Genomic DNA, 14,814 nt, shown 5'->3' on the forward strand with positions numbered 1-14,814 from the left:
GAGCTTCAGGGAGATATAGACCAGCATTCCAGCTGTATGGCCATCTGCCTCACCCAACCTCCCATATTGTCTCTGATTTGGAAGCTTCAACCCTTTCATGCACCAGCAGTTTGGTTAAGTGTTTCCCAACTGTCAAGCTACCTTATAATTTCCAATCTCACAACCCAGGTAATTCCTCCTTCTTTCATTTTTTTCTGATCCACTCCCCTTATTTGGACTCAATGGTCTCGTTCCAGACATCACTGCCCGGTAGCACTTGTGCAATTATTTAGTTACCAGTCTCACTGGAAGAAAGAAAATAGCCCTTGAAGCCAAGGTCTGACATGTCAATTTTTGGTTAGTAATGGTGGTTCATCCTAACATCTGCTGGGATGAACCTCATACTAATTAGCAAAAAGCAAATTGTGTCCATGTGCCGGCCATTTTGTTCCCAATGTAATGGTTTATGTGTCTAATTGACAGCTAATGTTCTCATTAGAAGCTTTTAGTACATCAGTGTGATACTTTCTTGGCTTGAAAAACGTTTCTGGACATTAGCTGATTGCACAAATTGGCCATATCCTTACTGATTTAAATTCAACAAATACTCACTTAGCATCTATTCTGTGCAAGGTTTTGGGACATACATATCTAACAAAAGTCCCCCAGATAATCCTATTAAAGATTAAAAGTGTGTTCTCTAATTAATACGACCAGTATTCAAATTCTTGCTCACCTATTACCAGTGATGTGACCTGAGACAGATTATTTCATCTTCAAAGCCTCAGGGTTTTCATCTGTAAAATGGGAGGAATAAAACATATCTAGTTGTCCTCAGGTCTTCGTGCCCATAAAGTGTCTACAAAAGTGCCTGGCACATAATAAGTGCTCAGATAATCATGGCAGTTGTTATAGGATAATCTTATCCTCATTTTGGTTTTTAAGAGATGAGGAGACTGAAAGTCAGAGAGGTGAAAGTCACAGCTGAGACCTGGCCGGGAGTCTTGACTTTGCTTCTTACTTGCTGGATGTGCTTGGACAAGTTGCTAAACCTCTCTGGGTCTCAAACACTTCATTCTTGCTAGAACTGTGCATGGTGCACAGCAGACACAATAAATACTTGGTGAATGAATCAATGAATGCCATAAATTGCAAAGATATAGCTGACTTCTTGGTACTTTCCCAGTTCTAATGAGTCATGTTTTGATACCTTATTTAGATCCATTCCTATTTTGTAAGAATGCCCGTCCTAGGTCATGAGAGAATATAACTTTTGGGGTCTTGATTTCCTTTGTTATTTTCAATTTTTATCAAAGACCTGTTCCTCATCAAGATTTATATTTTAGTTCTTTTACTTTTAAAACAAAGCCATTATTTTAAGAAGACTGTACCAGTGAATTAATCTGAGCTGGGAGTGTGTATAATCCAACAAACACTATCATATAATTTGCATATAAATGAGGTGGAAATAAAAACAAGTAAACAAGTGGGAGGACCGTTTACCCTGAAACTGGATGTATACTAAAAAATCATGTTTTCCTTGTAATTACCGTCAAGGTTTGGAATGTTCATCTCTATGGGTAATTCAAAAACTACTGAGGAGGGGCGCCTGGGTGGCTCAGTTGGTTAAGCGGCCGACTTCGGCTCAGGTCATGATCTCGTGGTTCGTGAGTTCAAGCTCCGCGTCAGGCTCTGTGCTGATGGCTCAGAGCCTGGAGCCTGTTTCGGATTCTGTGTCTCCCTCTCTCTGACCCTCCCCGTTCATGCTCTGTCTCTCTCTGTCTCAAAAGTAAATAAACGTTAAAAAAAATTAAAAAACAAAAACAAAAAAAAACTGAGGAGACAGAGCCGACAGGGCCCTCCAGAGTAGCAAATGTTTATTAACTAATCATTTTCTCCTCTCTTTTTCCTCTCCCTCGATATCTTGTCAAGAGGCCCTTGTGGCAGTGCATGAGGACTGTGGTAGACTGCATAAGTGGCCACGACACTTTACAACTCTTTTCAAGAGGTGAGGTCTCGGGGTGCCTGGGTGGCTCAGTTGGTTAAGCGTCCAACTCTTAATTTCGGCTCAGGTCATTATCTCATGGTTCGTGAGTTCGAGCCCCGCATCGGGTTCTGCACTGAAGGCATGGAGTCTGCTTGGGATTCTTTCCCTCTCTGTCTCCCTCTCTTCTCTGCTCCTCCCCCACTCTCCCTCTCTCAAAATAAATAAACTAAAAAAAAGAAAAAAAAAAGAGGTGAGGTCTATCTTCCCATCCTCTGAATCTGGGCTGGCCTTGATTGTCTCTGACCAACAAAATGTGATAGAAATGACAGCATGCAGATACCAAACTAGATCTCAAGAGAACTTTGCAGCTTTCATTCTTGCTGCCCTTGGAACTTGGCCATCATGTGAATCAGCTCTGGTTAGCTTACTTAAAGATAAGATACCATGTAGTGCACAGATGAGCTTTTGTAGCTGAGATACTCCTATACCAACAAGCCCTGAGTCATATAAGTGAGTAGGACTGTCCAGTTGAGCTCAGATCAAATGGTCAGTTCTCAGAATTCTGGACTAAAAAACTGCTTATTTTTTTAAGCCATTAAGTTTTGGGGTGGTGTGTTACACAGCAGATGCTAACTGATACAAGATCAAGATCAAACCTAATGAAACTCTTCTGTGCTAAGCATGATCAAGAAGCTACTTCCTGGCTTTTGTATCAACTGGCATGGTTTCTTTGATTTGGCATTTCATATATGCAAAGGATGACCATATAATTCATCTTCTAAACCAGCAGGCTTGGGGATTAAAGGAACAACTCTGGGCAAACTGGGATGTATGGTCCCCTTAAATTTGCAATACTGGCGGTGCCTAGGGGGACTCAATAAGTTAAGTGTCCGACTTTGGCTCAGGTCATGATCTCGCGGTTCACAAGTTCGAGCCCCACATCTGGTTCTGTACTGACAGCTCAGAGCTTGGAATCTGTTTCAGGTTCTGTGTGTCTCTCTCTCTGCTCGTTCCCTGCTTGCACTCTGTCTCGCTCTCAAAAATAAACATTAAACAAAATTTATAATACTGTATTGATGGTTATATCTTTACGCTTTCCTTAATCACAGAATGTCATCGTTGGCAGAGAGTCTAGAGATCTTCCACCCTTTTATTTCACAGAGGAGGAAAACTGAGGTCCAAAGTTGAGACGTGACTTCCCCAAGCTTGTGTATCTCATGAGGTATGTGGGGAAAAAAACCCCACTGTAGTCAGTATGGTAGAATGAGAACAATATTAAGTCAGGAGACTCCAGTTTGAATCTAGCTCCTGTCGCTGATATAGCTGTGCATTTGTCCTCTGTAGTTATATGCCTTGTTTCTGCTACTTAGTTTAGAAGTCCTTAAACATAGGAATTGTGAATTCTGTGTCTTTTTATCTCTTAGGGCACAAGCTTGATGCTTGGCATACAATACTAACTCAATAAATATTTGCTGAGGAAATTAAAAAACACCCAAATGCTTCACCTCAGAGTCACATTTTTGCTTGGGATAGCACACAGCATATGTAGAAAATGAGAAAAAAGTCCGGTCCATCCCGGGAATGGTGCTTGAGGTTGCAAGGAGCAAAAGCCCCATTGGCTATTGGGCCCCAGAGGCTGGCTCTCAAGGCGTGTGCGCGGTGAACGACCGGTCCGTGGTCGTACAAAGGAAAGCATCACGTACAGCTGCATCTTCCTGCTTTGCACCCAACAGGATTATAGCATCAGCCAAAGAAGTTGTCATCCAGGTAACTACTGCCATGGTGGGGTCCTGTGTGTTGTCCAGGAGTTGCTGGTTCAGAGCTCTGATCTTCTCTAACCGCTTCCTTGTCCTTTGAGCTCCGATCACAGAGAGGTTGGGAATTTTGCCAGCCCTTGCTCTAGGAGTCCCACCCAACCCGAGAGCCCAGGCCTTGATGGCTGGCACCTTCCTCCCATGCCTGCATGCTTCCCTGACTGCTCCAGCGCTTGTGTGCTGACGCTCCCTTAGCAGCCAGCCAGCCCCCTCTGCTTGGGGTCACACCATACTAGACGTACAAAGGAGAGCATTTAGGAAACCGTGTCTGTCTCTCTGATTTTCCTCCCCGGGGCCGTGCAAGAGCACTGGCCCAAACAATAGAGCAATGGAGAGAGAGAGAGAGAGAGAGAGAGAGAGAGAGAGAGAGAGAGTGCAAGAGAGCACATGTGAGCACACACATCTTGGAAATGTCAATGTGATGGGAGCCAAGAAGAAACTCCACACATTCTAGCTATTTGGCCGTAGGTTTCCAGGATCCGGGCCTCTGCACAGAGCAGATGTTCTACACTCGCGTTGCAAATAAAGAAACCTAAATATTGCTTTGTAAGCCACACCTATTACATGCATCCTTTACTGGGAAAGCCTCTAATGTTGGGAGTCCTTCCATGAGGGGGTCCTTTCCTGGCCTGTCCTTGATAAGACACTGGCTCTCTCCTGGGCTGGATTATTTATAGGCCAGGCCAACGGGACAGGATTTTTGTTCTGTCTTTTTCAAGTGCGGAAAGTGGGATCACTGTGGGGCTCTTAAGACTTACGCTCCACTGTGCTGTACGTTACCACACCATCCTATTCTAAGTGCTTTCAGAAATGATGTTCTCAGATTTCCACTTTCTGGTATCATGAAATATGAGGGGGACCCCAGGCTGTGTAGTCACACAGACCTGGGTCTGAATCTCAGCTCCATCTGCTAGGAAGTGTTTAGGCATGAGTTAGTTAACTTCTTAGTGCTCAAGATTCTTTCTACTTATGCCAGTAATATATAATATTATATACAATAAATATAAATAAAATTAACAAATAAGTGTGTGTGTGTGTGTATGTGTGTGTGTGTGTATACACACCTTCCTACACTAGCTGTTTCCTGGATTCCACAGTATAGCTTATTGGAAATACCTAGGGCAGTGTCTGATACATAGTAGGCACATACCTTTGTTAAATGAAGTGTGTACGGCCGTAATAAAAAGTATAGCTACTTCTTGGGGTGCCCGGGTGGCTCAGTCAGCTGAGCGTCTGACTCTTGATTTCAGCTCAGGTCATGATCCCAGGGTTGGGGGATTGAGGCCAGCGTCAGGCTCATACTGGGCATGGAGCCTGCTTAAGATTCTCTCTCTCTCTCTCTCTCTCTCTCTCTCTCTCTTTCCCCCAGCCCCTCTCCTCTGCTCGCTCTCTCTCTAGAAAAACAAAAGCACAGCTACTTCTTATCATTTAGTTCCTTTACCCTTTGGGGCCCTGGCCCAAGAATCCAATTTAATAGTAGGAGAACTCTTTTTTTGATTTGATCTACATTTAGATTGTATTTTGCAGATCATATGATGGTATTGTGTTCAATACACCTGGCACATAATAATGGTAGAAAATAATATTACAGTAATGATAACAATACGGGATGGAGAAGATCAGACACGTAAGCATTTATGCAACATGAATGCATTTGTTCAAATTATTTTTGAATTGAATGAATAATCCATGCACACACTCAACAAAAGGTGAGTTCCCCTCCTGCCTCAAACCTTCATTTCCTCCTCTCAGAGACAATCACTATGGTGGTTTTAAAACACGGCTGCAGATTCTCTGACACTCCTCCCACCAAGGGTGTCATACCCTATATGACAATGATATATTCTAAGTAAACATTTTGTCTCCTCCCCTTTAACCAACACAATCAATGACTGCTTTGACCCGTAGAATATAGTAGGAATGACTCTCTGTGACTTCTCAGGCTAGGTCATCAGAGACCACACAGCTTCTGCCTTCTGCTGTTGGGACAATCCTTCTTGGAGCCCTGATCTCTCATCTAACACATCTGACTATCCTGAGGTCACCATGGTGTGAAGAAGCCCAAGTCACGTGGAGAAGCCACATTTAGGTTCTCCCATAGACCACTGCAGCTGAGCCCAGCCCTTGAATCCTCTCTGCCCAGGGACCAGACACATCAGCGAAGAAACTTCCAGATGAGTCCATCCCACAGCCATTCAAGTCTTCCCATCTGAAGCCCCAAACGTGGAGCAGAGACATGCCATCTCCAGTGCACCCTATTTGAACTCCTGGTCTGCAGGATCCACAAGCGGAATAAACCACTAAGTTTTAGGGTGGTTTGTTACATAAATTCGATAACTTGAGCAATCACTCTTATTGTGCCTCTGTCTGGAGAAATTTTAGACATATATAAGCATACACGTGTATATATGTCACCCCTCCTTTCCCTTTTAAGGCAAATAGAAGCAGACTATCACACTGCTATGTACCGTGCTTTTCACAAGGAGTTGGTGAAACAAACGGTGCTTTACTCACAGGTTTGCGGACGTCAGGCAAGGTGATCCAGAGAGGAAACACTATGGGTAAAACAATTAGGAATGTGACTTGCTTGCGGGGGTTGGAAGGCCAGGCCAGGCTGAGAGGCTGGTCCTCCTCTTCACCCGTCTCCGTGGTCTGTTGTAGAAAAACAGAGATGAAAGAAGAAACAAATAAAAAAGACGACAACGTCCACAGGCCACAAGAGCCCAGGGACAAACAATACATTGCACAGCCATGGGAACTTAGGAACTTCCTTTTCTCTCCCTGAACGCTCCTCAGCTTCTCACTTAAGTGAACTGATCATTCAACTGCAGTGGGTGACATCTACGATCCATGAACTTTGTACGAGAAACCGTTTCTGTAGAGCAAAAGACTCCCAATGCCCACCTTCTCCTCTTTCCCTTCTCCCTGAAGACAAAGCTATAGGTTTCATTATGGGAATCCTTGGGAAGGATTTTTTTTTAATTAAAAATTAAACAAAAATTACACATATATATCTTTTTTCTAACAAATAAATTTATGTATTTTTAGAGCGGTGATTTTGAGCAGGCAAATGAAAGTAACCGTAGAAACAATTCAGTAACAATACTCAACTCCCTTCTCAGGCCCTGGAATAGTCAAGCTCATGGATTACTGTGTGGTGGTGAATTTTTAATCTGCACAATTATCTTGTTAAATTCTAAACCATTTTACTTCCAGCCAAAGGCTTATTATACAAACATATGTCCCATTCTCAGAGAAACAGACTATGGGAGTAGAGTAAGACACTGAACCCGTGAGTGTCAGCTGCACAGGACCTCAGAGTCAGGGCTCAACTTCAGAGTTTCTGACTTGGCAGCAAGTGGCCAAGGTTTTATGTGCCACCTGCTGAAGTCAGCAGCTTCTGATGTCCCAGAGCTAGAAGAGACAGAAGGTGGCTCCGGGCCTGGCAGGCTGACCATCAGCCTGTCATATGGGCCCTCCGAGCCTTCAAAACAGCACTGCAGACAGTATTAATCACTCCCTTCCCTGCTTGTTTAAAAATAAAAGTGCAGCAGGAGGATCAAGCATCAGATCTAAAAATATCAACAGGAACTTTTCCACGGATGCTTCCTTTTGAGACCATATAAATAACCCGCACAGGCTTCGTGAAGCTCCTGCCCCCCGTGGCTCTTGCTTCCAGCAGTGTGCACTATTTCCAGCAGCAGCACTGACCCCTCAGCACCCCTCTCCCTAGGAGCTGGCAGGCTCGGGCCAGTTGCATCGGGGAAAAGGACTCACCCAGACGCAGGGCTGGGCATGTGGCCCGACACATTGCGATGTTATGTTTATTTCTAATTTAAACCCTAGTACTGCCAAAAGGATTTGTAGTGGTGTATACAATCACCCACCTCTCTCTCCAAGAGTTAAAATTAAAAAAAAATATATATATATTTTTACATAAAATATATATAAAAGGAATCTTAAGCCATACTGAAAAAAAGTTGGTAATAACAGGCTCTTTCTCTTTGGGCATATGTCCTTGGCAGTGGGTAAAAGAATTTATAAACAGCAAATATGAGGGAATTAAGAGGATTAGGTAAGAAGGAAGAATTGGGAAGTTGGCACAGTTTGTTTTGGTCATCTGGATCCTCATTAAATATACTTCTCACGCTCTCCATCCCTTTGCTATATGTAAGACGTTGGAAAAGAAGAAGGATAAAAACAACAATCTATGCTTCTACGTTAGGGAACTAGAAAAAGGAGAGCAAGTTAAACCCAAAGTAAGCAGAAGAAAATAAATAATAAAAATGTTGGAGAAGAAGTCAATGAAATTGACAAGAAGGGAGTCAATAAAGTCAACAAGACCAAAAGCTGATTCCTTTGCTTTGCAATTCATGTGGGTCCATCCACTGCTTTCTTTTCTTCATCTTGATGGAATCTTGGGCATACGGTCTCTAATTCCTCTTCTGAGACAACTCTGTGTCCTCCCAGGAGATACAGCAGATGTAGAGAATATCATTCCCCATTGAGATCCCCAGCCTCCCAAGATGTCAGCTGGATACATGAATAAGCTCTCTGTGATGAGGCCAGTGAGGATTTAGGAGACAAGTGCATTTTAACTGTTCCGTCCCAGATATGATTTTTCTTGTTGAACCCAAATGAATGACTTTCCCCTCCCCACCCAGTAGATGTCTCAGAAATGGGGAGGGATCATGGGACAGTTGAAGCATTGCATCATTCCTAGTAAGTATCTCATCTCATACCAGATGGGTGGTTTTATTCCGGCAGAGGATTCCAGCACTTCCCAGAAGACCCATCGAGCTGATGTGATATGTTCATCAAGGCTCCTCCCCCTTCCAGGACTGACAGTCCCCACCCCCCAGTCCCATCTCACACTGCCATCTGCAATCTAGCAGCTTCTCTCTAAACTCTAAGCTAACCTTTTTCTGAGAAAAAAACAAAAGCAACTCTTTATGACTCATATCATTTTAATGACACCAACAGATGGTGACATTTCATCAATAACCCTTCTGCTTATAACCTACGGATTAGCTCCTTTCTCCATCTGCCAAAGTCACCAGGCAGGCAGTGCCACTAGCAAATAGCAGAAAATAATTGTCTGTTTAGATGCATAAGCTCTAAACACACTACTGTCCAATGCAAACAATTAGCTATATTGTACAGCTTCCAAAAGCTGCATTTGAGGTGGCGTTGCTAGGGCAGAAATGAGCAAGGAGAAGAGCTTGGGTCTCAGGCCAAACAAACAGTGCTCTTCATGCAGAATCGATAGCCTCTTGGGGGAATGGGTCCTGCTACAGAGTATAGGAACTCAGGACCTTAGGGTGGATTTGAGAGGTGTCCCGGGAGCGAGGCTGTCAGTATATTTTGGGGGAAAATTCTCACTGTCTTCCTGCCAAGTGCAATCTCACTCTGGTTCAATGGGTGACAGCTTGCAAGCTGGTTAGAAAAGTGGAAAAAAAATACCATTCCAAGTCTGGGGCCAGTTTTGCCTTTGCCCAAGCTGGGGCTGCTGGCATGTTCATTAGTCTCAGTCCTGGGGAGAAGCCACTGAAGTCAGTGCACTAAGTTTTCAATTCCTCCTAGAGCTATGACATCTTGGCTTTGACCTTGTAGCAACCCACCCTAACCTCATAAAGCTTCTGTGGAGTGTCCACAGAAAACAGAACAATGAAAAGTGATCCAGAGAAAATTCAAATGACTTTTGATATAAGGGCTTAAACTAGTTTGATACGTGCTGGGGTCTTTGCAGAAGCCCTAGAATTGTGTGAAAGCAGGGCCAGCGATCATTGCTTTGGGGCTTTATAATTTCTGATACGGAGAATCTGAGACTAAAACACCCGACTTTAAGCTCCCACGTAATATGGGCTGGTGGTCAGACCATGAAGGGACCAGTGCAGCCTGGGGGGAAGAGTAGGTTGTGGAGCCAGGAATCCTGGTGTCCAGTCTCTGCTCCTGCTGTGATTTCTTGGGCCGTGACTGCCATCCTCTGCAGGTATTCACTGAGTGCCTTTGGGTGTGAGCTAGTGCAGTAGGCTCTAACTCTCTGGGTTTATTTTTGTCTTGTTTAAAAAAAATTTGTTTTAAATGTTTATTTTTGAGAGAGAAAGACAGAGCATGAGTGGGGTAGGGGCAGAGAGGGAGACACAGAATCCGAAGCAGGCTCCAGGCTCTGAGCTGTCAGCACGGAGCCCGACGTGGGGCTTGAACTTATGAACCAGCTGACCCGGGCTTGAACTCATGAACCGCGAGATCATGACCTGAGCCGAAGTCAGACGCTTGACCGACTGAGCGACCCATGCGCCCTGCTAACTCTGTTTTAAGGACGCTTGGATTTTTGAGGAAACAGAACAAATGGCTCCAGAGAACTTAGTCTTTATCCTGCTACAAGGATGCCGGCAGAATACGTGGCAAGAGCCTGTTAATAGACTGAACTGTGCCCTCCCCCAAATTCATGTTTAAACTTACCTAACCCTCAATACCTCAGAATATGGCTGTTTGGAGAAAGGGCCCTTAAGTTAAAATGAAGCCATTAGGATGGGTCCTTATAAGGTGTCCTTATAAGAGGAGATTAGGATACACAGAGATACATCAGAGGTTTGTGTGCACAGAGGAAGAGACCGTGTGAGAACACAGTGAAGACAGCCATCTGCAAGTCAAGGAGAGAGGCCTCAGAGGAAAACAACCCTGCCAGCACCTTGATCTTGGGCCTCCAGCATCCAGATTGTGAGGAATAAATTTCTGTTGTTTAAGCCATCCAGTCCATGGTTTGTTAGAGCAGCCCTAGCAAGCTAATATACTGCCCATCTGCATTAGTGATAGAAAGCCCACTTTCACGTAGACCTAGAACAAAGACTCTCTATATAGCCTCTGTTGCAATGAGGTGTGGCCATGTGATTAGGTTCTGGCCAATGGGAGGTGATGGAAAGAATTCTCTGCAACCTTGGGATGTATCTTTAAAGGCTGCAGATGCGTCCTTCATCACTCCTTTCTCCTTCGCACTGGCTGGAATGGGAACATTTTGGGCAGAGCTTTAAGAGTCATCTTGGATGATGAAATGGAGAAAAAATATAAAAGGATCTGAGTTCCTGATGTCCTTTGAGAGCTAGCTGTTCTAGCCCTGGGCTGCCTATATTGACTTGAGACAGACAGAAAATTCTATCTTACTCACTCTACTCTTTACTTACTCTTTACTTACTCTAGCCACTGTTGTTTTGGGTTTGTGGTTGCTCACAGTGGAACCTTACCCTGACTAATCCAATGTCCTCTTTATGAGGAATCAAGGAAGAAAAATATCTTCCCCATCTCAGCTAGAAAAAGTCATGCTTCTTTTGAGAATCTTTGAAGAATCTTAGAAATACTGTGAATCAGGTAAATTACTATTTTTTCCCCCTTGCTTTTCACTGAGGAATTCAGAGACAAATTTGTAACCTCCACCTACCAAACACACCTCTGGGGTCTGTCTCGCTTACTCCAATCCTATTCTTTCCTTTTTCCTTTACAGCCTGTGCTGAACTGTTTCAAAATTCATCATTTTATCCTTTTTCCTCAGAAGTATTTTTTTTGCAAGCAGCCTTGAATCTTTGCAAAACAAGGTAGGGCAGACTCAAAACTACAAGTCCTCGGTGGTTGGATGGAATTATTCGGATAACTTTGTGTGTGTGTGTGTGTGTGTGTGTGTGTGTGTGCGCGCATGAGGGAGGGAGAGAGAGTGTGTTATCCTAAGTGACAAGTGGACAATCACCTTGTGTGATTTATTTATCAATATTAAAGGTTGGATCCTGGGGGGGTCTGGCCATCAGAATATTTACAGATAGAAGAGAGTACTTCCAGAGGTCAGTTAGTATCTACTGGGAGGTCTCTGGAGCAATCAACTTATTTTTATTTTTCGAATGCGTGGGAGAATAGCAAAAGCCTCTCCATTTGTGGCCCACTATCATGAGAACCTAGTTAGCTTCTTTGCATGTGTATCTTATGCTATTTCTACTTGTGCCTGGTAGGGATGGTTTGCCCCAGAAAAGGCATCAGGTCTCCAGTGGAGGGGTCTGAGCTGGATTCACCAGCCCAGAGGTTGCTTCCACAGCCAGAAAAATATTTCCTGGGAGCAACCCAATTTCTTATTCTTGCCTGTGAAGGGCACTGTGCAAGATTTCGGTGTGAAGGTGAGTCCGTTTTAATGCAATCTCTTCTATCAGAGAATTAAAATGAAAACCCAGGAGGCATCTGAATATAGGCCATCTTCAAGTTCAGTTTTATTGATTGCTAATAACATCTTATTTCCAGTTCACAAGGAGCAATCTCAGAGGATCGCCCGAATCTGCCTAGATTTCAGCTCATTTGGGGTTTGATTCAGGTTGGAAGTGAAGTTCTCCCTCTCCCCTGCAGGAGGACAATGCACTTCAGCACTTGGGAGTGCCATTTCTTTTCACTGGGGAGCCCCTTCGCTGTGGCATGATGCTGGATAGAATAAAAGGCCAGTACTCAAATAGCCATGAGGAATATAACTCATTTACTCTAAAGCATTGGGCCATGGTCAAGTTGGGTGAAAGTAAAGATTTTAAGTGATCTGTATTTCTACTTAAACAGACTGGTCCTTAATACAGTTGTTGTTGTTGCTGTTTCTATAATTTATAACTGTAGAAAAAAGAGTTTATATCTCCATGTTGGTCAGCCATAAGGATGCCCACATGAATGACCAAATGGGGCAAAGCTCACCAAAAGAATGTGATGCATGCTAGGAACTTTTTATAGGACCCAGAGGGGCTGAGAGTGGGAATAGAGATCCATAAAAACACTTGCTAAGCCTAAGAAGTGAGGTTGGGTGGGTGCATTAAGAATATTAAAAATATCACACTCAACAAAGCTTTAAAAAAGGTACTAACATAGGTGTAATGTCTAGACTACGTGGGAGGCATTCATCTATAGACTGTGGATAGGAACTCTCGGGCAACTGCAGGATGGTTGCACAGTGTCTGGTAGAGACCTGGGGATTAATGCACATTAATCCTTTTGCCTTTGGCCATTAATCTCATCTCTGTGACTAACTAGCCATGTGACCTTAGGCAAATGAATGGAAATGCTGGAATAGCCAAAGAACATATACTACATGGGACCCATAAGTACATGGGTACCCAGTCCCGGTACACCTCACTGCATTTTAGGACCCAGCAGCCCTTAAAATCCATGTCGTTCTGAGGCAGAACTTCTTTGTCTCCTGCAATGCTTTGCTGTGGGCTCACTTTCTTGACCAAGAAGTTTTGTCATTCGGTTCATTATATGGACACTGATAGATCATGAAAGACAAGCCACAACCACAGACCTCTGCAATCATCTAGAATAGGAGTTCTAGGCCCCAAGAGAAGGGGCCCCCAAGGTTCAGAGCTGAAGGGCCTTGGTACATGGAGACCGCCCCCCCGCCCCCCCACCGCATTTAAAGGATGAAGGCCCTAAGATGAAGTCAGGCCCAAGTGACCTTCCACTTCATTCCTAGCGAAAATTTCTTTCCCCATTTCACACTGCTTCCCTTCCTCACTCCCAAAAAATAGGTTTGCTAAATAAAAAATGAATGTGCTTTATGCCCAATGACACCAGCTTTATTTGTAATAAATTTGACCTATTAAGCCAAAAATGCTAGCTATAGCAAACACTAAGCATTTAATTGACATAGTTTTGCTTAATTTTCTTGAGCCTAGAACTAATTTCTGGTGGTTTGGATGGGCTGCGTTTCTTGGAAAAGGTGATCAGAAACACCTGTTCTCAGTTGCATTCTCTTCCTGTTCTCCGAGGCTGCTGTGGACTGAATGTTTGTGTACCTCTGAAATTCATGTTGAAGTCCTACCCTTCTTTGTGATGGTATTAGAGTGTGGGGCCTTAGGGAGGTAATGAGGATTAATGTTCTTAGAAAGGAACCCCTGGAGAGCTAGCTTGCCTCTTCCACCATGTGAGGACACAGTAAATAAAATGGCCATTTATGAACCAGGAAGTGGATTCCATCACCTGTCACTTGATCTTGGACTTCTCAGCCTCCAGAACTGTCAGAAACACATTTCTGTTGTTTCTAAGCTTTCCATTCTCTGGCATTCTTGTTACAGCATCCAGGGCAACTTGAAGGGGAAATAAAGAGCAGATTTGGAAGTCTGTGGATAGGAGGGGCCACTGTGATGCCTTCCTCCCTCCTCTATCTCTGTGGGTGAGACCTCCAAGGTACCAGGTACAAATTTAAACATGGGGGCGCCTGGATGGCTCAGCTGGTTAAGCGTCCGAGTTCAGCTCAGGTCATGATCTCGCAGTTTGTGAGTTTGAGCCTTGCATCGGGCTCTGTGGTGACAGCTCAGAGCCTGGAGCCTGTTTTGGTTTCTGTGTCTCCCTCTCTCTCGCCCCTCCCCCACTCTCAGTCTGTGTCTCTCTTTCTCAAAAATAAACATTAAAATTTAAACAAACAAACAAACAAACAAACAAATAAATAAATAAGAAATGTGAGGCTGACATCAATGGATGCCAGGACTTCAAATGCAGGTGCAGAAGAGAGACTTATGCTTCAGCATCTCTGCCCAAGGAGAAAGTACTGAAATTTCACCCAGGCTTCACATGGGAAGAAGTGACAAGCAAGCTCACGGATGGCCAAAATGAGGGCTTGAGATTTTATGTGCATTTCATCGCTCGATGTCACCCCCGATTCCCATAACTGTGGCTAATCTTGCGCTAGATACTTCTAAAATGAATATCTAGGGGACATTGTAGAAGACGGATGAAGCCCTTTACAACAATAAACTTTCCTGAGGCTAACTTTAGCAAGAACTGAAGTAGGAGGTGGGTTATTTCCAGACGCCAGCTTCCAGTGCTCAAAGGCCAGTAGAAGAATCTCAGGGGCAGAGCATGCACAACAAAAGGGCACTGGCTTTAAATGGGAACTGTCTGCTTTGCCTCCTGCTTCCATCCTCTTTCATTGTTGAAGCATTAAAAATACTCTCTTTGACAAAGATGGCATATTTTACTTTTCCAATTAGGTTTCCTTGGGAACTGGTGACAAGGTGCGTG

The 14,814-nt window shown here is 43.9% G+C and overlaps 1 protein-coding gene across 5 annotated transcripts in view; it reads right to left on the reverse strand.

Annotated features, from left to right (window-relative positions):
* SLC24A2 (solute carrier family 24 member 2) overlaps nucleotides 1–14,814 on the reverse strand; it is a 244,950-nt gene that overhangs the window by 16,546 nt on the left and 213,590 nt on the right. For all 5 annotated transcript variants that reach the window (XM_042912540.1, XM_042912541.1, XM_042912542.1 and 2 more), the window contains one exon: nucleotides 6,295–6,432. In XM_042912540.1, coding sequence (XP_042768474.1) covers nucleotides 6,295–6,432 — 138 coding nt within the window. The remainder of the gene's footprint in view (nucleotides 1–6,294; nucleotides 6,433–14,814) is intronic.

This window comes from Panthera leo, chromosome D4 (assembly GCF_018350215.1).
Source record: "Panthera leo isolate Ple1 chromosome D4, P.leo_Ple1_pat1.1, whole genome shotgun sequence".
Lineage (NCBI taxonomy): Eukaryota > Metazoa > Chordata > Mammalia > Carnivora > Felidae > Panthera > Panthera leo.